We start from the raw sequence: 25,036 nt of genomic DNA, 5'->3' as shown, positions 1-25,036 counted from the left end.
TCCACAGGGGCCTGTATTAGGACAGATTTTTTTAATGTTATATGTTAATGACCTGCACAATGGAATTAATGACTTTGTTGCAAAGTTTCCCGACGATACAAAGATAGGTGGAGGAGCGGGTAGTTTTGAGGAAGTAGAGAGGCTACAGAAGGACTTAAGATTAGAAGAATGAGCAAAGAAATAGCAGATGGAATACAGTGTCAGGAAGTGTATGGTCATGCACCTTGCACCTCAGTTTTTGTATTTTCTCTCCATTTACAAAATAGTCAACCTTTTCTTCAACCAAAGGGACTTAGGAGTCCTTGTGCAGGATTCCCTGGTGAGGAAGGCAAATGTAATGTTAGTATTCTTTTCAACAGGACTAGAATATAAAAGCAAGGATGTAATGTTGACACTTTATAAAGCACTGGTGAGGCCTCTCTTGGAGTACTGTGAGCAGTTTTGGACCCCTTATCTTAGAAAGAATGTGCTGATACTGGAGATGGTTCAAAGGAGATTCACGAAAATGATACCAGGTTTGAATGGCTTGTCATATGAAGAGCATTTGATTGCTCTGGGCATGTATTCACTAGAATTTAGAAGAATGAAAAGTGACCTCATTAAAACCGAGAAGAGAGGGGAGTCCTCTGTTTTGAGAGGGAGATTAGGAGGAATTTCTTTAGCCAGCGAGTGATAAATCAGTGGAATTCTTTGCCACATACAGCTGTGAAGGCCAAGCTTTTATATTTATTTAAGGTAAAGGTTGATAGATTCTTAATTGGTCAGGGCATGAAGGGATACGAGGCGAAAGCAGGAGATCAGGGATGAGGGGAAAAATGGATCAATGATGAAATAGCAGAGCAGACTCGATGGGCCAGATGGCCTAATTCTGCTCCTATGTCTTATGGTCTTAATTCTAGCTATGATCAAAACTCTCAAAACACTTCATTTCTATAGATGTGTGTGCAAGTGGACAACAGTTGTTGAGGCAGTTTCCCCTGCTCTTCTTGGGCACCTCACCTGCTTCAGGTGAGAAGCTGCAGTTAGAGGTTCTCAGCTGAAGCAAATGAAGACATCCTTGAACACTCCAGTCTGTTGGTTGGCACTTTTTCCAGTGTCCTACCAGGTAAACATCAGAGCCTGACACCTTGTGAGGGTTCACCCTCTTGAAAGATGTTCTGATGTCAATCTCAGACAAATATCACAGGGCAGCCAAATGCTGCAGTGATTTGCACAGGTGTAGTTTTATTCTCCCTTTCAAAGCGTGCATAAAAGACATTGCACTCATCTGGAAGTGAAGAATCCACAGCCACTTATGATGTTAGGAAGTAATAGCTTTCAAACCCTGCTAGAGCTGATATCCATCTGATTCCATCTAACTTCACCCGAATTATTTTCCTGCTCTTAATATACCCTCCGTAGTTTGCAAGTGGACTTCTTGTAGAGTTTGGATCACCAGTCTTGAATTCAACAGATCTAGCCCTTAGCACACTTCAAATTAATGGTTCATCCACGGTTTCTGGTTTGGGTATGTCTGGTACATTCTCAAAGGCACACACTCATCCACACAGGTCTTGATGAAGCCAGATCCAAAGATGAATCCCCAATGATAGTTCAGTCCACCAATTCAAAGCAGTCCTAGGTGCTCATCCACCTTCCTTGACAGATCTTCACTGTCCTTGCCATTAGTGTTGCAGTACTCAGTCTTTACCTGTACACCAGGAATAGAAGTACGGCCAGGTGCTCAGACTTGCCAAAGTACGAATGTGGGATCACATGGCAAGTGTTCTTAATAGCGGTGTAATAGTGGTCGAGTATGTTGGCTCCTCAGGTTCCACAGGTGATACATTCGTAGTAATTGGTTAGAGACTTCTTTAAGCTGTCCTGGTTGATGTTCCCACAATGATCTGGAAACCATCTGGGTGCGCTGTCTCATGACTGCAGATCACAGTGCTCAGCTCCTCCAGTGCCTGCTCAACTTTGACCAAGGGTGGAATGTACACTGCAACCAGGATGGAACCGGAAAACTCCTTTCAACAGATAAAACAGACAATACTACACGGGCCAGGTTGGAGGAGCAGGCGTGAGACAAAACTGCCACATCATCACAAATCATCTTGGCCCTGTCAGTACATTGGTTGATGAAGATTGTAATGCAGTAGAGACCAATGAAAGGCTTCTTCAATGTTACAGACAGGTATAATCATGGGTAGCTTCTGAAGATTGCACAGGCCTAACCAGTATCATATCCATTTCTCAACTCTCTGTACACAAAACCCATTGACTGACATCAGTTTCAAATTCCAGATAGACCCCAAAATGCATGACCTTTAGAATTCCATGAGCTTATGTAAAACTGTTAACCAATTTAGCTCTGAACTGCCAGCTCTAATTAATCTATTAGTCTGTGTTTTAGATTTCCTCACATTATAAAGCAATTTCCATGTACCCTATTAAATCTATTTGTCACTGTAAACTGCATGATCACAGCAATTCCCAGAGTCGGGGCTGAATTTTTAAACTGCTCATCTAAACACCTACTTACAGATTAAGGATATAGTACAGTAGACACAAAGGGCTAGTCCTACACATTGACTCCAACTTTGTCTGAGTTCAAATAGCAATATTACCATAATAAATTTGGCAAAATGTCTCACTGGAGTATTTTCAAAATGCTACCTAAATAAGCTAAGGGGATACTACCCCTTATCTCTACTGTACTAATAAATTGTGGTTGCTTTGAGAACTAAAAAACAATATAAAGCCCTGATTAAAGCACAGAGTTGTGCTTTATCCTTGGAAGAATTGGAATTGTCTTGGGTTTATCCCACCATGCACCTGGTCCATAGCATTTAATCCCTGATGCTCACTAACCAGAGACTACTTAAACGTGATGAGCCATTCCTCCTCCACTACCCCAACATTGTTTTTATATATAGGGATCCGTTAGTCTCACGAGACCATGGATTTGCACCTTGGAAAGTTTCCAGGGCGCAGGCCTGGGCAAGGTTGTATGGAAGACCAGCAGTTGCCCGTGCTGCAAGTCTCCCCTCTCCACGCCACTGATGTTGTCCAAGGGAAGGGCATTAGGACCCATACAGCTTGGCACCAGTGTCGTTGCAGAGTAATGTGCCTTGCTCAAGAACACACACGTTGCCTCAGCCAAGGCTTGAACTAGCGACCTTCAAATCACTAGGCGAACGCCTTAACCACTTGGCCACGTGCCAACATAATACTTACAGCATGAAGTGCGCTCTAAAACCCTATCGTTCATTAAGTAAAATTTTCCTCAACTGCACTCTACCAATTTTATTTTAGATTGATTACATTGACTCACATTTCTCCACACTGAATTCCATCTTCAACTATTATGCTCAGCCAATCACAGGTAGCTTCCTGTCATCTACATATTCTTCACTCTCAATGACACTACCAATTAAGTTATCAGCAGCATAGTGCTTAAATGTAGCTCTTCCACGTTAATCAAAATTATTCAAGTGTACCATGACAAAAATCTGTAAAAAAAAAAAAATTTATTGAACACTTTGAAATCCACAAAGATGAAAGGCAACACTCTACAATGCCTCAAAAAAATCAATCAATCCTTCCAACCTCTCCACAAAGTCTATTTTCATCTCTATTGCTCTAATCTACTCTCTTCACTTATTCTTCATTAAAACTTCATTAAAAAGGCTTCTCCTTGAAATTGCCAGCCAAATTATTTTTATGTAAGTACTTTGACTTCCATATACATTTTTCCCTAAATTTCATCTCTGCATCTTTCACAAATCCTCAAGGTATTCCAAAATGTTCAACTCTTGTAACCTTCATACACTTCCTTTGTATGTTTCCTTTTGTCCTGCATGGTCCTTGAGCTCCCAATGGGACCTAAAATTAAGAGCTCCTTTTGCTTAGAGTATATATTTTTTGAACAACTGAATGATTTACATTCAAATTTCTGGTCCACCTTTGTCGAATCATACATCAGCCTAGTAAAACTGTCCTAGTCCCAGTTTAGAACATTTTCTCTTAATTTAACTTGTTTTTTTTTTTTGCCAATCACAATACACAATCTATGAGCATTGATCACTGTCCAATATCTTCCCTCAGGGTCATTTATCATTTGCCCAGGTTCAGTCCATAGCCTCCTAGTAACACCACCTCTCCTATTAGGCTTCTAGCATCTTACTCAGACCAAAATATCCTCATAAAAGTAAAAACCAATGAGATTTTTTTTAAACTTTCATAAATGGCCAGTTAACATCAAGGTGAACTGAAGCTTCAATTATCAATACATGCAATTTTGTACTTTAGAAATAGAAATGTTTTAAACCTCTATCACAGTTTTGGAATGTATAGTAAAATCGACTGTCCCTTTATTCCTTTTTACTGTAAATCAATCTCCTTGGTAAGTATTGACCAAATTAATAGTATGTTGAAAGTCAGGTTATGGATTAGATTAGAATTACAAAGTGAGAAGTTGAGGTTTTCCATGCATGTAATTACTTAACCTAATGTCAAAGCATTATCAGAAAAGTATTCACTTAAGGAGGAAACTAGAATTTAACGTTAACAAATGCTACAATATGAGCTCCTGCCAGTAACTGCCTATAGGGTAGATCTCAATTGGATTATCTCAATATTTAATTTATGTATTGAGATACAGCATGGAATTGGCTATTCCAGCCCTTCAAGCCACACCATGCAGCAATCCCCCGATTTTATCCTAGCCTAATCACGGGACAATTTACAATGAGCAATTAACCTACCAACCGGTAAGTTTTTAGACTGTCGGAAGAAACCAGGGCACCCAGAGGAAACCCACTTGGTCTTGGGGAGGACGCACAAACTCCTTACAGGCAACAGTGGGAATTAAATCCCAGTCACCTGGACTGTAAAGTGTTGAGCTAACCACTACATTACCATATCACCCTGTGTTGTAATGTTTTATATCCACCTTTCTCAATGCATGCTTAACCTTGCAACTCTTCTCTGAGCCAACTCTATACTCCCCCACCCCTCTGGCCAACATTACTGACCAACCACTTAGCCCCAGTATTTTCCAACAGAATGCAGAACACTCACAGCTTCCAGCTGCTGTTTCTTCTGCATAATAAGCTCCAGCATGAGGTTAACATTGGCAAGATCCAAACTGTCCTGGTCTGCAATTAAAACATCTTGTATTGCCTGCCATCTGTGACCATTCTAGAAAAGAAAGCAGGTAACATAAAAATACATCAACATTGAGTATCCAGCCAAAAGGAAAAAAATCTATATCCAGCAGCATCAAAACCAACCGTTAGTCATCCCATTCCTGTCTTGCCTCAACATATGCTCACCATTACTGCACCCCAGTTCATTGTTTCCTAATTCCCACTTTTCCCCACCCCCTTTTCATCATAATTCCATTATCAATTCCTCAAAGCCAACTCATGCTAACATTCCCCTGCTATACATTCCATCTCATCCAATATATAATATTGTTGCAAAGTATCCTCCTGGTGCATGCCATTATCATCTAGAAATACCTCAGCTACTCAAATACATCTTCCTAGCTTGAAACAATGGTGAACAGCAACAGCAATATCAGTAAAGACATTACTTTTTATTACCAAGTGGACTGAGTGACGAATTTTCTGTAATCACTCCATTCTGATTTCAATTTATATTGACATCCTTCAATCAATTCTGCCATATGACTGTCTGTACCCATCTACCCATCATTAACAGTTAATAATGTACCTTAGTAATCATTAAATGAGCTCCACTAGACAGTCTGCAGTACACTCAGGACCGCTCAGGTATATATGGTAATATTCATCAGTACTTACTGGGTGTTCCAGTTTTATTCGCTTATCTTCAAACCTTTGCTTCTGTTTCAGGATTAGTTCATTAACTATAAGTGAAGAGAAATAATTTAGCCAAGTAGCAATCAAACATTATTAACAAAAAAATAATTGTTCTAACTTCAACATAGAATTTTCCAGCAGGACAATGTGATTGAGCAGACCAGCTTAAAAGTACTTTATTGCTTTCAGCAATGCTGCACACTCCCCATAAGGACATAGGAATCATGTGCTTTTGCCCACAAATCCATCAGGACAGAAAGCATCTGTTCTTGTTACTTCACCTTTCCTGTCTATCATGTTACAATCAGAACAAGAGTAGCCTATTTACAATGGGGCTAGAAAGTTTGTGAACACTATAGAATTTTCTGTTTCTGTATAAATATGACCTGAAATGTGATTAGATCTTCACGCATCCTAAAATAAAGAGAACCCAATTAAATGAATAACAAAACCTTATCCTTGTTTGTTTATTGAGAAAAATGATACAATATTACATGTGTTTGTTGGAAAAAAGTATGTGAACTTTTGCTTTCAGTAACAGGTGTGACCCCCTTGTACAGCAATAATTTCAACCAAACGTTTCCAGTAACTGTTGATCAGTCCTGCGCATCAGCTTGGAGGAATTTTAGGTCCTGCCTACATACAAAACAGCTTCAATTCTGGGATGTTGGTGGGTTTCCCTGCATGAACTGCTTGCTTCAGGTCTTTCCACAACATTTCTACAGGATTAGGACAAGGACTTTGACTCTGCCATTTCAAAACATGAATTTTCTTCTTTTTAAACCATTTTGTTCTTGATTTACTCTTGTCTTTTGGGTTATTGTGTTATTGAATTATCCAACTTCTATTAAGCTTCAGGTTATGGACTGCTCCCCTGACATTCTCCTGCAAAATGTGTTGATACCATTTTGAATTCATTATTCCATCAACAATTGCAAGCTGTTCAGGCCCTGGGGCAGCAAAGCAGCCCCAAATCACCATGCTTCAACAGTTGGAATGAGATTTTGGTGTTGGTGTGCAGTCCCCTTTTCCCTCCAAACATAGCAATGTGCAGTTCTGACATGAAGTTCAACTTGTGTCTCATCTGTCCACAGAATATTGTCCCAGAAACGTTGTAGAACATCCAGGTGAACTTTAACAAAGATGAATCGTACAGCAATGTTTTTTTTTTTGGAGGGAAGTGGTTTCCTCCACAGTGTCCTTCATGAACACCATTCTTGTTGTGTTTTTCTTATAGTGGACATCTGAACAGACCTGAAAATTCTGGAGATTTCTGCAGGTCTTTTGCTGTTACCTTTGAGTTCTTTTTCACTCCCTTCAGTACTGCACTGTGCTCTTGGTGTGACCTTTGCAGGATCTCCACTCCTAGGGAGAGTAGCAACAGTACCCTCCATTTGTAGACAATTTCTCTTACTGTGGACTGATGAACATTCAGGTCTTTAGAAATGCTTTTTCTAACCTTTTCCAACTTCTTGCACTTCCTGGCCTTCTCCCCGTAGCCTTTGATGCCATGTTAATCAAAACCCTATCAAGCTCTGCCTTAAAAGCAGCCAGCTTGGCCTCCACAGCTGCCTGCGGTAATAAATTCCACAAATTCTCCACCCCTGGCTAAAGAAACTCTGTTTTAAATAAACGCCCCTTTATCCTGAGGCTGTGCCCTCTTGCCCTAGACTCTCCCACTATGGGAAACATCCTTTCCACATCTTCTCTGTATAGGCCCGTCAACATTCGAAAGCTTTCAATGAGAATCCGCCCTCACCCTTCCAAATTACAAAGAGTACAGACCCAGACCTATTAAACATTCCTCATATGATAACCCTTTCCTTCCCGGAAAATCCCTGTGAACCTCTTCTGAGCCCTCTTCAATGCCAGCACATCTTTTCTTAGATGAGGAGCCCAAAACTGGTCACAATACTCGAATTGAGGCCTCACCAGAGCCTCAGCATCACATCCCTGCTCCTGTATTCTTGGCCTCTTGCAATGAATGCTAACAGTGCATTTGGCTTCCTCACCACTGACTCAACCTGCATGTTAACCTTAAGGGTGTTCTGCACAGGACCCCAAGGTTTTTGGATTTTCTCCCCATTTAGAAAACGGTCAGCACATTTATTTCTTCTACCAAACTGTATGACCATGCATTTTTCAACATTGTATTTCATTTGCCACTTTCTTGCCCATTCTCCTAACTTGTCTAAATGCTTCTGCAGCCTACCTGTTTCCTCAACACTACCTGCCCCTCCAATCTTCATATCATCCGCAAACTTGGCAACAGAGCCATCTATTCCCTCAACCAAATCATTGACATACAGCATAAAAAGCCGCCCCAACACCGGCCCATGCAGAACACCACTAGTCACTGACAGCCAACCAGAACAGGGTCCTTTTATTCCCAATCACTGCCTTCTACCAATCAGCCAATGCTCTAACCACGCCAGTACGTTTCCTGTAATGCCACGGGCTCTTAACGTGGTAAGCAGCCTCATGTGTGGCACGTTGTCAAAGGACTTCTGAAAATCCAAAAATACAACATCCACTGCGTCTCCTTTATCTATCCTACGTGTAATCTCCTCAAAGAATTCCAACAGGTTTGTCAGGCGAGAATTTCTCTCAAGTTGAACCTGCTGACTTTGCCCCATCTTGTCCTGTGTCACCAAGTACTCCATAACCTTATCCTTAACAACTGACACTTACATCTTCCCAACCACTGAGGTCAGGCTAACTGGTCTATAATTTCCTATCCGCTGCCTTCCTCCTTTCTTAAAAGGGTGGAGTGACATTTCCAATTTTCCAGTCATTTGGCACCATGCCAGAGTCCAATAATTAATGAAAGATCATTACTAATGCCTCCAAAATCTCAACTGCTACCTCAGAACCCTAAGATGCAGTTCAACTGGTCCGAGTGACTTATGTACCCTTAGGTCTTTCAGCTTTTTGAGCACCTTCTGCTTTGTAATAATAACTGCACTCACTTTTCTTCCTTCACATCCTTGAACACCTGGAACAGTGCTGGTGTCTTCCACAATGAAGACTCGTTTAGTTCATCTGCCATCTCATTGTCCCACATTATTATTTCTCCGGCCTCATTTTCTAGCAGTCCTATATCCACTCTTGTCTCTTTACATCTTGAAAAAGCTTTTACTATCCACTTTGATATTGTTTGCTAGCTTGCTTTCATATTTCACCTTTTCCCTCCTAATGATTCTTTTAGTTACTCTCTGTAGGGTTTTAAAACCTTTCCAGTACTCAGGTCTTCCCACTATTTTTTGCTGTGTTGTTTTTACATTAACTTTGACTTCCCTTGTCAGCCACGGTACTACAGGTGTTCCCCGCTTTCCGAACATTCTTTTTATGACATTTCGCTTTTACGAAAGACTTGTTCTTACCTGTTAGTACCTGTTTTTATGAAAAAAGATGCTTGCTTTAAACTTGTGTTTACCCCAAGAAAGACTACCATGACCATGAAGCCTTGCGCGGGCAGGTGTGTGTGCATGCGTGACGTGCGAATGCATCTATGTATGCCTGCGTGGCGTGCGTGTACGTGTGAATGCGTGACGTGCACATGCGAGTACATGCCGATTTTTTTCCAACAAATCGATTTTGGCTCAAACTTCCTGATTCTGTTAAGTGAAACTACACTTTATTTCTACTTTATATAGGTTGTGTATTTATCATATCATTCCTGCTTTTACTATATGTTAGTGTTATTCTAGGTTTTATGTGCTATTTGGTATGATTTGGTAGGTTATTTTTTGGGTCTGGGAATGCTCAAAAATTTTTCCCATATAAATTAATGCTAATTGCTTCTTCGCTTTACGCCATTTCGGCTTACAAACGGTTTCAAAGGAACGTTCTACATTCGGATAACGGGGGGAAACCTGTATTTTGCCATTTGAGTATTTCTTTTTTTTTGGACTACATCTATCCTGCACCTTCCTCATTTTTCTCAGAAACTCACACCATTGCTGCGCTGCAGTCATCCCTGCCAGCATCTCCTTCCATATTTACTTTAGCCAACTCCTCTCTAATACCACTGTAATTTCCTTTACTCCTCTGAAATACTGCTATGTCAGATTTTACTTTCTCCCCATCAAATTTCAAGTTGCACTCAATCATATTGTGATCACTGCCACCTAAAGGTTCTTTTACCTTAAGCTTACTAATCACCTCTGGTCCATTACATATCACACAATCCAGTATAGCTGATCCCCTAGTAGGCTCAACTCAACAATGCTAGATAAAACAAACTCACTCTCTCGAGATCCATTACCAACCTCATTTTCCTAATCAACCTATATGGTGAAATCTCCAATGACTATAATAACATTGCCCTTTAGACACACCTTTTCTATTTCCCATTGCAATTTGTGGTCCACATCCCAGCTATTGTTGGGAGGCCTGCTTATAACAGCATCAGGGTCCTTTTACTCTTGCAGTTTCTTAACTCAACCCACAAGAATTCAACATTTTCTGATCTTATGACACATCTTTCTATTGATTTGATGCCATTCACTACCAGCAGAGCCACGCCACCACCCTCCACCTACCTTCCTATCCCTCTGATACAACACGTAACCTTGGACATTCACCTCCCAACTACAACCATCTTTCAGCCATGATTCAGTGATGGCCACAACATCATATCTGACAATCCGTAAAAGTGTAACAAGATCATCCACCTTATTTCTTATACACCATGCACTGAGATATAACACTTCGAGCACTGTATTTGCTACCCTTTTTGATTCTGCATCCCCAATGCACTGATACTCACCCTGCTGGCTGCAATTTTGTTCCATTATCTGCCTGCACTTCCTGAAAGTCTGACTGCATGGTAGCTTTGCATTTTTACCACCACCCATCTTATCCTGAACCCCTTTACTTCAGTTCCCACATCTCTGCCAAATTAGTTTAAACCCTCCCCAACAGCTCTGACAAATCTGTCCACGAGAATATTGGTCCTCCTTGGGTTCACGTGCAACCCGTCACTTTTGAACAGGTCATGCTTCCCCAGAAGAGATCCCAATGATCTGAAAACCTGAAGCCCTGCCACACATTAATCTGCCAAATCACTCTGGGATTTCTACCTTCACTGGCACATGGCATAAGCGGCAATCCAGAAATTACTACCCTGGAGGTCCTGCTTCTCAGCTTTCTACCTAGCTCTCTAAATTTTCTTTTCAGGACCTCTTTGTTTTTACTGCCTATGTCATTGGTACCAATATGTATGAAGACATCTGTCTGCTTTCCCTCCCCCTCCAAAATGCTGTGGACGCAATCTGAGATGTCCCTTACCCTAACAACTGGGAGGCAACATATCATCCGAGTGTCCCGTTCACGTCTACAGAATCTCCTGTCTGGTCCCCTGACTCTCAAGTCCCCTATCGCTATTGCTCTCCTCTTCTCCCTCTTTCCTTCTTCACTCTTTTGCACAGTGCCAGTAACCCGGTCCCCATGACATTCCCCTGGAAGGTCACTACAGAATCTAAAACTGTATACTTATTATTGACAGAAATGACAACAGGTGTGCTCTGCGCTAACTGCCTATTCACATTTCCATTTCTCTTGACATTTATCCAGCTATTCGCCTCCTGCAACTTAGGGATGTCTACTTCCCTGTAGCTCTGATCCACTATCTCCACATACTCCCATACAAGCCAAAGGACATCCAGCTGCTGCTCCGGCTCCCCAATACATTTTTCAAGGAGCTGCAGCTGGATGCACTTCATGCAGATGTAATTCCCTGGATACTCTGGGTCTCCCAAGACTCCAACATCCAGCACGTAGAACACACAATATAGTCAAATACTACACTAGGTATAGTAAGAAAGGAAAAAAAAGGGGAACCTTAACAGAAACTTACTCAGACCCAATGCCTCTTTCGAGCTGAAGCCTCCTTTGAGCCGAAGCCTGACACTCCTATTCTTACCACTGGCCTACTCCCAACAATGGCCACCCCATTTGTCCGTTCTGTATTTTTAAAGCGTCACGAACCTGCGAGGAACCTTGTCGCTGTGTCCTGCTCCTGCCGCTGATTGGGCCATCAGAATATTAGGTTGAATATTCATCTATTTGGCATGGTCATTTGGGTTGGAAGGGCCTGTATGACTAATCTAAGGCCAGTAACTGGAAGAAGCATTAGGGGAGAGATGAGGTAAGATTTTTAGGAAGAGCTGGGGAACAGAATACACTTTTCAAATGGGTGGTGGAAGGAACACCCATGTTTAAAATAGCATCTGTCCATCACCCATATATCTATACATTTTGTTTCTCCTTTACTATCTCTCCCCATCCTCTGTTTGGTTCTATCATCCCTCCTTATCTGTTTCCATCCATCATCTACTAGCTTGTCTCTAACCTTCCCCTCCCTTTCTCCACCAAGTTCTATCTGTTAAATCTCACCACCCACCGCGCCCACCATCACCACGTTGTTTCCACTGGCCTCTGCCACACCCCTCCTTCTCACTTCTTTATACCAGCTATCCTCCCTTTACACACATTCCTGATGCAGGACCTTGACCCGAAACATCGACCATCTCTTTGCCTCCATAAGGTGCTGCCAGACCTGCTGAGCTCTTCCTGCAGTTTAACCTCCAGTACTTGTGTACTTGAAGAGCCATGATCCAACGCTGGAAGGCGGAACCAGGCTGGACAACTCTTGTTCAATTGGTCAATGCACAAAGGGCTAAATGATCTTGATTAGATATTTTAAATGACTATGAAATGTACATCATGGATTGGATAGACTCAATCTCCCTCTGGTGTCCAGTGAAACAACGTGGCAATATTCCTGACTGAAGATCACCAATAGCTCAGTATAACATTGGCCACCTACCTCGTCCTCCCTCCAAAACTCAAAATGCAATTCAGTACAAATTTATTTATCAAAGAGTAGCAAGAACATAATCTCACTAGCACAATAAGTGGTTAAAGCAAATGATATGGGTATGTCTAATGAAAGGTTAGTGAATCAGTAAAACAAGAGGTATATAGAGATTTAGAGAAACATGGATAGAGTCAGGCGGACTGACTAGGCCATGCCACTTTATTGTAATCACATACATTTTCTTAACTCTTCTGGTCACACTGATTCAGAGAATAAATTATTATACTGGTACAAACTCACATTTGTCAGATTTATGCCATTCATTTCAAGTACCATTGTGCCATGCTTTCTATCAATTAATTACCTAATCAAATTGATGAAAAATCTTTGCACCCAACTGAAATTGGCCATGCCTTCCTAAGTTACACCATGCCTGTATTTTTCCCTGTATGCACTGCCTGGACAACTACCTTGCTGTCTTGAGGCAAATTAGGGTGGATAAATCCACAGGGCCTGACGTGTTCCCTCATACCTTGTGGAAGGGTATTGCAGAAATTGCAGGGACCCTAGCAAAGGTATTTAAAACATCTGTAACCACAGGTGAGGTGTGGAGGACTGGAGGATAGCGAATGTTGTTCCGTTGTTTCACAAAGGGCAAAAACAGAATAAGCTGGAAAATAATTGGCCAGTGAGCATGACATTAGTAGTGGGCAAGTTATTGAAAGGTATTCTAAGGGACTAGATATACAAGTCTTTGTTTAGACAGGTGCTGATTAGGGATAGTCAACATGGCTTTGAGTGGTAGGTCGTATCTAACCAATTCCAAGAGTTTTCCCAAGGAGTCTACAGGAAAGTTGAAGAAAAGGCAGTGAATGTTGTCTACACGAACTTTAGCAAGGCTTTTAACAAGAGCCCATATGGGTGGTTGTATAAGAAAGTTCAGTAACCTAGTATTCAGGATGAGGTCGTAAATTCAATTCTACCTTGGCTTCGCAGAAACCACCATAGAGTGATACTAGATAGCTGTCTCTCTGACTGGAGGCCTGTGACTAATGGTGTGCCGCAGGGATCAGTGCTGGGTCTGTTGCTGTTTGTCATCTATATCAACAATCTAGAATATAATGTGATCAGTAAATTTGCGGGGCCTAGTGGACAGCTCGAAAGACTATCAAAGTTTGCAGCAGGAGCTGGACCAGCTGGAAAAATGACAGATAAAATTTAATGCAGACAAGTGTGAGGTGTTGTACTTTAGGAGGATTAACCAGGGTAGGACTTGCACAATGAAAAGTAGGGCACTGTGGAATGCAGTAGAACAAAGGCATCTGGGAATACAGATCCGTAATTTCTTGAAAGTGGCATTACAGGTAGATAGGGTCATAAAGAGCTTTTACCACATTGGTCTTCATAAATCAAAGTATTCAGTACAGGAGTTGAGCTATTACGTTAAAGTTGTACAAGATGTAGGTGAAGCCTAATTTGAGTATTGTGTTCAGGTCACTTATTTACAGGATTGATATCAAGAAGATTGAAAGGGTACAAAAAAATTCAAAGGATGTTGCCAAGACCTGAGGACCTGAGTCATAGGGAAAGATTGAATAGATCATGACTTTATTCCCTGGAGCATAGAAGAATGAGGGGAGTTTTCATAGAAGTGTACAAAATTATGAGGGTATAGACAGAGTAAATGCAAGCAGGCTTTTTCCAGAGGTTGGGTGAGACTAGAACTAGAAGTTACGGGTTAAAGGTGAAAGGTGAAATGCTTAAGGGGAACCTCTTCACTCAGAAGGTAGCAAGTGTGAAACGAGCTGCCAGCAGAAGTGGTGGATGCAGGTTTGATTTCAACATTTAAATTTGGATAACTACATGGATGGGAGGGGTACAGACTGATGAGACAAGGCAGAATGATAGTTCAACATAGACAAGATGAGCCAAAGGGCCTGATTCTGCACTGTAGTGCTCTATAACTACTACACACAGGTTACTTTATTGATCAGCTTTACTGATACTATTCAACGATCTGAACTTGGAAACAGAGACTTACCTAGAAAGTTGGGATACAGCTGATCAACATTATCAATCACATAATTGCACTTCGGGCACCGGTTACTGACCTCAAGGCTCTGCCGAATACATTTATAGCTGTAGAAAGAGCAGGTGACAAGTTAGAATAATCATCTTCAACCCAAATGAGTCTACTGTGTATTTCATTTCACCTATTTATTATTAAACTTACTCAGGGGCTCAACTTTGTTCAATAATTAAACACACCAATTTGGATCTGACAGCTGCTCCAAACAGAACATGGATAGCCTAACTAGAGAAGGTACTGGACTCAGTTGTAAACACTGTCGCTGGGTAGGTGGTTGAAATGTCACAGGGAGAGTGAACATACCTCCTGTGAAATTTAGGGCTCAGGAAAAACAGAAGGCTGCAGATGCTGGAAACCAAGAACACAAAAAGAGTGTGGGAAGAACTCAAGTCAGGTGGCATCTTACGGCGAAAAAATGAGCAGTGGACATTTCAGGCTAAGAGCTTTCTTCAAAATTTCAAGTGAGGAGTGAGATAAGAATGGCCTGCAAGCCAAGGTCCCAAATGAGATAGAAGGTCAATATCAATACTGTAAGGCAAAGCCTGACAAATGTACACTGGGCCAGATATTTGCAGTTCGATATGCAATTGGACAAGCAACATCATTTTTAACTGAAATAATGAGAGCTCAAGGAAAAATGTGTTCTGTGAAGGGTAAAAGATATGGACAACAATTCAAGGAACTCTGGATTTAGGTTCTGTACAAGAGAAAAATGGAAACCTGTGGTAGGCCAGAGAACTGAAAACAGGAAGGTTGCTGATTAGTAAAAGAGCATAGGGAGTACTTAAAGAGGAATTAAGACAGTAAAGAGAAACATTAATGTTGTCTGCTAGTGATATTTAAAGAGAAGATGAAGCATATAATAAATAAAGGGAATCACGAAAAGGGCCCATTGAGTGACTATAATTTATGTGTGGAATCAGAATATACGATAGATCTTAAATGAACATTTCTCATCTTTATTCACTAAAGGACATTGTACATAGCCAGGGAAGGGAAATACAACAAATTATTACAAAGGAATTAGATAAAGTTGAACAAATCCCAAAGTCAATGAAATGAAACCTAGTCTACGGGAGTCAAGGGAGGAGACAAAGGTAAGGTCACAGAAGATTGGACAGCAAATGTAGTCACTCTCTTCAAAAAAAGGGCAGCTGGGATAAGCCAAGTAATCATAAAATAGTTTCAAATATTGGCATTTGGAATGGACAAGTCAGAGCCCAGACCTTAACCCAATTGAAATGCTGCAGCATGACCTGAAGAGGGCTGTTCATGCAAGGTACCCCAGAAATACTGATGAACTGAAACAGTTTTGTATGTAGGAATGGTCTAAAATTCCTCCTTCCCATTGTGCAAGTCAGGTCAGCAGATACAGGAAATGTTTGGTGGAGGTTACTGGTGCGAAAGGAGGTTCTACCAGTTATTAAATACAAGGGTTCATATACATTTTCCAGCCTTGGCTGTGAATGATTACTATAATAAAGTTCAATAAAGACATGAAAAGTACAGTATGTTATTAGTTAAGGCAGATTGTGTTTTTCTATTTTGTGACTTAAATGCAGATCAGACCACATTTTATGAGTAATTAATGTAGTAAATCAGGTAAGTGCAAAGGGTTCACGAATTTTTTCTGACAAATGTACCTTGGTGAAGCAAAGACAAAAAAAAAAGGTAAAGACAACAAATGGGATTCTTGCCTTCATTAGCCAGGGCAAAGAACACAAGAGCAGTGTGGTTATGGCACAAAGTTATAAAACATTAATGAGGCCGCAAGTGGAATACAGATGGCCACAGCTGCAGTAAGCACACTTTAGGAAGGCTGTTATTGCATTAAGGATGCTAAAGAGATTCATTAAGATGTTGCTTTGGCTGGAGCATATCTGAAACGAAGAAAGTCTGGACTTTCTTTAAGCAGAGATAGCTGATAAACATATACTGGTGCAGTGTGACTACAATATGGAATTTCTGCAAAATACAGTGGTTAAATCCCTTCCAAATCATCCTGACTTAACAATCTCCAGATTATTTAAATAACATGGTTATAAAATAGTTAGCAATTCTGCCTGGTAGGTTTTCAGGGACTCAAGATTGATCCTGACCTCAGGTATTATCTGGAATTGTCAAGAGAGAACAGATTAATTTAGATCACTTTGTAGAGATTGGTTTTCATTTTGACACGAATGAATCTTTTTCTCTTGATCAGTGTTAAAAAACACAAATTAAATCCACTATGATTCCAATGTTGTAAAACAATAAAACATGAACATTTCCAAGGCAGGGGTGAATACTTTTTATAGGCACTGTAATTTGTAATTACAGCCACCTCAAGGATTAGTGAAGGGTAATAACAGCAAATCTGAAGGTGAAAGAAATACAACACACAGGGGAGGACTATTAATGCAAGAAAAGGGAAACCTTGACCATTTTTCTGAATTGGTCCGAGTTGGAAAGTTCTCTTATAGGTAGAGGTATGACAAAAGATTAGAGAGAAACTAGGAACTGTAGACAATAAACAGGAAATTTCTGGCTTCCAGTAAGATGGCAACATGCTCAGACGCATCAGCTGCTCTGGGTTCAAAGGTGTAACTGTTTGTTCTTTATGTCCTCTTTTTTTTTAAACAATTGCAAGATACTGCTGATTATCAAGAACACCAAGCACAGCAGGTCTAACCCACCAGCAAGTTGCTCTATAGCAGTGGAGCTGGACTTGTTGCGCATCGAGTTGCAGCTTGCTTCAGCCACCATGGAAGAAGGGCTCAGAGTCAGTGCGTGGAGGCAGTGGAAATGATTGATTTGGACATTTTAATTGTGATCACAAGACTCTTTTGGACACTGGTAATATAGAATACTGAGAGTCCAATTCAAAGGTTCATTGGTGGGAACAATGGTGGAGGAGCAGTATGGCCTCAGTTGGGCACGGACCAGGCCCTCAGTCTCGAGGTCACCTGTTGTGGCGACCAGGGAAGGAGATGCTGGAGGTAGCTGTTCAGTGTTCCACTGAATTCCGTAATGGAAGACAACCGTTCAGCTGCAGCTGCACTTGTGCAAGATGAGCGACTGCTGAGGGCTTGGTCTTGCAGCAGCATAGCTCCAGAACAACATCCGTGCACCATCAACATCTACAGGGCATGACACTCACAGACTTGGGTTACATTATTATTTTCTAATACTTTTTGTAACTGTATATTTTTCCGTGATCATAATTATATGTGCTGTCGGAACAGTGTTTTGTACTTTGCTCCCAGAGGAAAGCTGCTTCATGTGTATGGCTGAATGACAATTAAACTTGAACTTGAAACCAAAGTTTGGAATGGGGGCTTTAGAGGGTAAACAGCTAAGAATGCAATCCTTAGTAGCATAATCCATGAGATGATCATGAGGGTTTTAAGAGGATGGGAGTTAACTTTGCACTTCAGGATAATCATGAACATCGATTATTTTGTCAGACTTGAAAATAATCTGGTAATTGTCCAAACCTCACACTAGGACCCGGGCTCCGCTGCTGGCAAATCACTCCAGGCCTAGATTTCACTGCCGAAGGAGCCTTCTCAACCTCTCCTCTGTCCACTCTTTACAAGGATGTTGCCTGGATTGGAGGACGTACCTTATGAGAATAGGTTGAGTGAACTTGGCCTTTTCTCCTTGAAGCGTCGGAGGATGAGAGGTGACCTGATAGAGGTGTATAAGATGATGAGAGGCATTGATCGTGTGGATAGTCAGAGGCTTTTTCCCAGGGCTGAAATGACTAACACAAGGGGGCATATTTTTAAGATACTTAGAAATAGGTATCGAGGGGATGTCCGGGGTAAGTTCTCCCACACAGAGACTGGTGGGTGCATGGAATGCACTGCCGGTGGTGGTGGTGGAAGCGGATACAATACGGTCTTTTTAGGGCCTATTAGATAGGTACATGGAGCTTAGAAAAATAGAGGGCTATGCGCTAGGGAAATTCTAGGCAGTTTCTAGAGTGGGTTACATAGTCGGCACAACATCATGGGCTGAAGGGCCTGTAATGTGCCGTAGATTTCTATGTTTTATGTAATAGTTTAAATGTCCACATTGGGCCCAGAATAGCTGAGCCACTCCTGTGTCATATAAATTCAATCTTGTGTGCCTTGTCAGATGTAAAGAAGTTGGGGATAAGGGGTTATGCTGGAGGAGGTTTCAAGATGAGAGACTAATGATCTTAAAAGGGCAAAATGAACACTAGGGCAAGAATAGCTAATATATAGCTCCATAATGGAAAAGAGAGGGCCAAAGGCAAAACAGTTGGGGTTATTTGATTCAAAGTATAGTTCTCTTTTCAGAGCCACAGACATAGGGAACATTAAAAGGACAGAAGATTTGGCAAGGAAGTGCTCAGTGTAGTCTGCATCTGTGATGGATACAATGGGAATATGAATGCTCAGTGGACAGCCATGAACACAAAGAATTGAGAGAGTGAAATATGGGAAAGACAAAGATGAATTGAGAAATTTCATTTCACACAATGAGGTTACTTGCTGTAGAGACAAAGGAATAAAGCAGTGAAAGCATCTCACTGAGAAATTATGATACTTGGGTAGGTATTCAAGAATTTGAATTTTAAGAGTGGTTAGACTGAAACAAAGTCAAGGAAAAACATGCCAGACTAGGGAAAGACTAAAAAGAATTTAATTGTGGCAGGGAAACATGAAGTACAGCAGATTGGAGTCTCATTTAACGGGAAGCCACTTTCAAGGTTTATAGACAGAATGTTGATTTGAATCTCCACAAATGGATATAATGGGCTTCATTCACAAGAAACTAAAAATGTTGTGGAAATGTGAAGTTAATGGTTTATCCACAGGCAGAGGCCACAATTTGATAGCCAATATAGAGCTGAATTGGTAGGAGACAGGTTGGAAAAAGCATGCCAAAATTGCTGCCTTTGTGTAGGCCTGAAACTAATAATTATTACAAAACACCCTGGTGTTCCCTCACACCTTAGTGGTAAGACAATCTCATCAAAAAAAAATTACTCTGGGCTTTGATGTCAAGACCATAATTATTGCCAATCGCCAATAGCCCAACAAGGTTGTAGCATGTTGCCTTCTTCAATCACTACAGTCGTTTTGGTGAAGGTGCTTCCAAGTGTTGAGTAGCAAGTTCCAAAATTTAAACTCTATATAAAGGAGGAATGATGACTTGGAGAGGAATTTGCAGCTGCTAACATACTACTATAGACACTGTCCGACTTGGAAGATGCTGGCAGCAATCTAGGCAAGCAAATGAAGTACATTTCAGAGATGACGCACACAGAAGCCACAATGCGCCGAGTGCAGGGGGTTACTATTCGTGATGGTGGATTGGGTGCTAATCTGGGCGGAATCAATCTTCTGGAGTGTTGTTTCAACTGCACTTTAAAGTAAGTGATAAGTATTCTATTGCACTCTTAACTCATGGAAAGGCTTTTGGGAATCATATTGAGAGTAAATTGAAATTCAAAGCTGAATGCACATTTATTAAGGTATGTATATGTCACCATATACTATATTGAAATTAATTTTTTGCAGGCATTGACAATAGAACAGAAATACAATAGAATAAACAAGCAACCAATGTGCAAAAAACTGGGCAAACAAAAAGTAAATAAATAATACGGAGAACACGAGTTGAAGAATCCTTGACAGCGAGTCCATAGATTGTGAAATTAGTTCAGAGTTGAGATGTATCATCCATGTTGATACAGGAGCTTGATGGTTGAAGGGTCATAAATGTTCCTGAACCTGGTGCTTTGAGACCCAAGGATCCTGTACCTCCACACACAGGATACTTAGTTTCTAACATGTTACTGTTACCATCATACTTGTGTGGTTAGCCCACGAGTTTCTGATCAATAGCAACCTGAGATATTGATCTGAATAACAGACAGTATTGAATGTCAAGAGCACGTAGCTGGACTCTCTTATGCTACGTCAGCATTACATGCCACCTACTAGCATTCTTTAAGTGGGAAGGTGAACAGTCAGAAGCCATGGTCCATGTAGGTACTAATGACATGAATAGGACCTGGTTCTACATAGTGATGAGGTTCTGCATAGAGAGTTCAGTCAGTTAGGTACTAAGTTAAAGGGCAAGACTTCCAGTGTCGTGATCTCAGGATTGCCACCTGTGCCACCTGCTGTGATGCCAAAACTGGGAAGAGTATATAGTTTAGTATGTGGCAAAGGAGTTGGTGTAGGAAGGAGGACACAAGATTTTTAGATCATAAGGCTCCCTTCCAGTGAAGGTAGGACCTGTACAGAAGGGATGTTTGCACATGAACTGGAGGGGGACTAATATCCCAGTGGGAAGGTTTGTTAATGGGGTTAAAATTGGAGCCGCAGGGCATGGGGACTAGAGTGCCAGGAGAGGTTGTGGAAACAGATGTTGGTTAAACCTTCAACAAAGTTAGGAATTGAAAGGTTCCTACTGTCCTGAGTAGTGCATATTTCAATGCAAAAAGTATCAAAGGAAAGGTAGATGATAGTGCTGATGAGGTAGATGGTTTACAAAAAGAGGCAAAATGGACTGAAGAGAGGTTGTTAATAAAGCAAAATTGCAGTCAACAAGATGAGGCTACATAAAAGGTGGGCAAAATCAAAAAAGGTGAAAGTTATACTTGAACGCGTGTACTATACAGAATAGTGCAGATGAATCTACAGGACAGTTGCATATTCGCATGTATGATGTTGTAGGCATCACTGAATCATGGTTAAAAGAAGATTATAGCTGAGAGCCTATTGTCCAATGATACACATTGTATCAAAAGGACTGGTAGGAAAGCTGAAGGGACGTCTTTGCTCTGTTGGTAAACAACGAAATCAAATCTTTAGGAAGAGGTGACAGAGGGTCAGAAGGTGTTGAATCTTTGTGGATAGAGCTAAGGAACTATGAGGGTAAAAAGACCCTAATGGGAGTTGAATACAGACCCCCAAACGGTAGTACAGGCATGCTCTACAGATTATAACAGGAGATAGAAAATGCATGCCAAAAAGCCAAATTACAATAGTTATGGGGGATTTCAATATAAAAGCAGATTGGGAAAAATCAAGTTAGTGCTGGAGTCCAGGGAGGGAATTTCTAGAGTGCCTACTAGATAGCTTTTCAGAACAGCTCGTGGTTTTGTCCACTTGAGGATCAGTTATTCTGGTTTGGGTGCTGAGCAATGAACCAGAATTGATTAAGAGAGCTTAAGGTAAATGAACCTCTAGGGGCAAGTGATCATAATATGATAGAATTCACTCTAAAATTTGAGAAGGCAAAGCTGAAGTCAGATCTATTCAGTATTACAGTGGAGTAAAAGGAATTACAGAGGCCTGAGAGAGGAGCTGGCTAGAATTGGTCGGAAAATAACACTGGCAGGGATGATGGCAGAACAGCAATGGCTGGAATTTCTGAAAGCAATTCAGAAGGCACAGGATATATTTATCCCAAGAGGGGAAGAAGTGTTCTAAAGTAGTGGTCCCCAACCACGGGGCCATGAGCATGTGCTACCGGGCTACGAGGAAACGATATGATTTGGCAAAATGAAACAATATGAGTCAGCTGCAATTTCCTTATTCCCTGTCACACACTGTTGAACTTGAACACCTCACCCCCCAACCCCGTCGGGCAGTCCGCAAGAATATAGTCAGTATTAAACCTGTCTGCAGTGTGCAAAAGGTTGGGGACCCCTGTTCTGAAAGAAAGATGACACAACCATGGCTACCATAAAGCCACCATAAAACCCAAAGAGGACATATAATAGACCAAAAATTAGTGCAAAATTAGAAGATTGGGAAGCTTTTAAAAACCAACAGAGGGCAACTAAAAAAAGTCATAAACGTAAAGATAGAACACGAAAGTAAGCTAGCCAATAATATTAAACAGGATACCAAAGGTTTTTTCAGATACATAAAGTATAAAAGAGAGACGAGAGTGGACATTGAAACGATGAAAAACGATGCTGGAGAGGTTGTAATGAGGGACAAGGAGATGGCAGATGAATTGAATAGTATTTTGCACCAGTCTTCACTCTGGAAGACACTAGCAAATTGGTGGTAGTTCCAGGTGTCAAGTGTCATGACATGTGTGAAGTTACCATTACTAGAAAGAAGGTTCTTGAGTAACTAAAAGGTCTGAAGGTAGATAAATCACCTGGACCAGATGGAGTATACCCCAAGGTTCTGAAAGAGGTGGCTGAAAAGATCACAGGCATTAGTAATGATCTTTCAAGAATCACTAGATTCTGGAAAGGTTCTTCAAGACTGGAAGATAGCAAATGTCACTGCACTTTTCAAGAAGGGAGAGAGGAAGAAGAAAGGTAAATAGTCCAATGAGTCTGACCTCAAGGGTTGGGAAGATATTGGAGTCAATTATCAAGAATGAGGTCTTAGGGTACTTGGAGGCACATGATAAAATTGTTAGCATGGTTTCCACAAGAAAAAAATTTGCCTGGCAAATCTGCTGGAATTCTTTGAAGAAACAACAAACAGGATTGCCAAAGGAGAATCGGTTGATGTTGTGTACTTGGATTTTCATAAGACCTTTGACAAGGTATCACACACGAGGCAGCATAACAAGCTGCAAGCCCATGGTATTACAGAGAAGATTCTAGTATGGATAAAGCATTGGCTGACAGACAGGAGGCAAAGAGTGGGAATATAAAAGGAGACTTTTCTAGTTGCTGTTGGTGACTAGTGATGTTCCACAAGGTTCTGTGTTGGGACCAATTCTTTTTACGTTATAGGTCAATAATTTGAATGATGGAATTGATGGCTTTGTTGCAAAGTTTGCAGACAATATGAAGATAGGTTGAGGTGCAGGTACTTTTGAGGAAGTAGAGAGGCTACAAGTGGACTTAGATTAGGAGACTGGGTAAAGAAATGGCAGATGGAATAGTGTCAGGAAGTGTATAGTCATGCACTTTGGTAGAAAAAAAATGAAAAGACTGACTATTTTCTAAATGGAGGGAAAATACAAAAAAACTGAGGTGCAAAAGGACTTGGAAGTCCTTGTGTAGGATTCCCCAAAGGTTAATTTGAAGGTTGAGTCTGTGGTAAGGAAGGCAAGTGCACTGTTCATATTCATTTCAAGAGGACCAGAATATAAAAACAAGGATGTAATGGTGAGACTTTATAAAGCACTGGCGAGGCCTCACTTGGAGCAGTTTTGGGCCCCTTATCTTACAAAGGATGTACTGAAACTGGAGAGGGTTCAAAGGAGGCTCACGAAAATTATTCCAGGATTGAATGGCTTGTCATATGAAGAATGTATGATAGCTCTGGGCCCGTATTTGCTAGAATTCAAAAGAATGATGGGTGACCTCATTGAAACCTATCAAATGGTGAAAGGTCTTGATAGAGTAATGTAGAGAGGATGTTTCCTATGGTGGGAGAATCTAAGACCAGAGAGAACAGCCTCAGATGAGAATGGAGATGAAGAGGAATTTCTTTAGACATTGAGTGGTGAATCTGTGGAATTCTTTGCCAAAGGCAGCTGTGGACACCAAGCCTTTATGTATTTTTAAGGCAGAGGTTGATTGGTTCCTGATTGATCAGGGCATGAAGGGATATGGGGAGAAAGCAGATTAGGGTTGAGAGGGAAAATAGACCATTGGCAGATTCGATAGGCCAAATGGCTTAATTTTGCTCTTATACGTTAAGGTCTAATGGTCTACTGACTTATTTCTAAATCTTGCTAAATTGTCTAAATATTGCCATACATCAATATCCTGTGCTTCCTTTTCTGAGCAGTGGCGAAGGGAATTAAATATTGTTCGATTATCAGCCAATATCTCCACATCTAACCTTGTGATTGGTCACTAATGGAAACAGATGAAGAATCAGTCTCAATCAAGTGCTGGATTCACATTTTAATAAATTCCATTAAGTTTCTGGAATTGCAGCATTTGGAAACTGCTAACTTTAAAAAAAAAAATTCCAGTTTTCTTTCGCAATTGTAGGATCAGAAATGGAGCTACTATGTGGATGCTTTGAGTGGTGGGATGGAGATACGTCTCCTGGTTATGCGACCACTGATGCCAGACAATCTCTGAAGAGTGTTGATGATGGCTGGGGTCATCTGTCTTGTAAAGACATTGCCCGGAAGACAATGGCAAACCACTTCTTAGCTAATTTTTCTGTAAAACAATCATGGTCAAAACCACAAACAAGAGAAAATCTGCAGATGCTGGAAATCTGAGCAACATCCGAGATCGAAGGATGACTGCAAGCGTGTGGATGTCAGCGAGTTAGACCAGCGGAAGAGTTTAAAAAGAAGACAGCTTTATAGAGCGGGCGCCAGAGGAGCAGG

General features: G+C 41.0%; 1 protein-coding gene across 4 annotated transcripts in view; it reads right to left on the bottom strand.

Moving 5' to 3' along the window:
* The window catches only part of cop1 (COP1 E3 ubiquitin ligase), a 149,915-nt gene that overhangs the window by 98,158 nt on the left and 26,721 nt on the right, over nucleotides 1-25,036 (bottom strand). For 2 of the 4 annotated variants that reach the window (XM_072274390.1, XM_072274391.1), the window contains exons 3-5: nucleotides 14,693-14,790; nucleotides 5,811-5,875; nucleotides 5,065-5,184 (exon numbers count right to left, since the gene is read on the bottom strand). In XM_072274390.1, the coding sequence (XP_072130491.1) occupies nucleotides 5,065-5,184; nucleotides 5,811-5,875; nucleotides 14,693-14,790 (283 nt within the window). Of the gene's footprint in view, nucleotides 1-5,064; nucleotides 5,185-5,810; nucleotides 5,876-14,692; nucleotides 14,791-18,344; nucleotides 18,410-25,036 lie in introns of all 4 variants that reach the window. The other 2 variants (XM_072274393.1, XM_072274392.1) reach the window with 2 other exon arrangements.

This window comes from Mobula birostris, chromosome 12 (assembly GCF_030028105.1).
Source record: "Mobula birostris isolate sMobBir1 chromosome 12, sMobBir1.hap1, whole genome shotgun sequence".
Classification (NCBI taxonomy): domain Eukaryota; kingdom Metazoa; phylum Chordata; class Chondrichthyes; order Myliobatiformes; family Myliobatidae; genus Mobula; species Mobula birostris.
The sequence above is the reverse complement of the archived record's forward strand: the minus strand, read 5'-3'. Positions and strand labels throughout refer to the sequence as shown.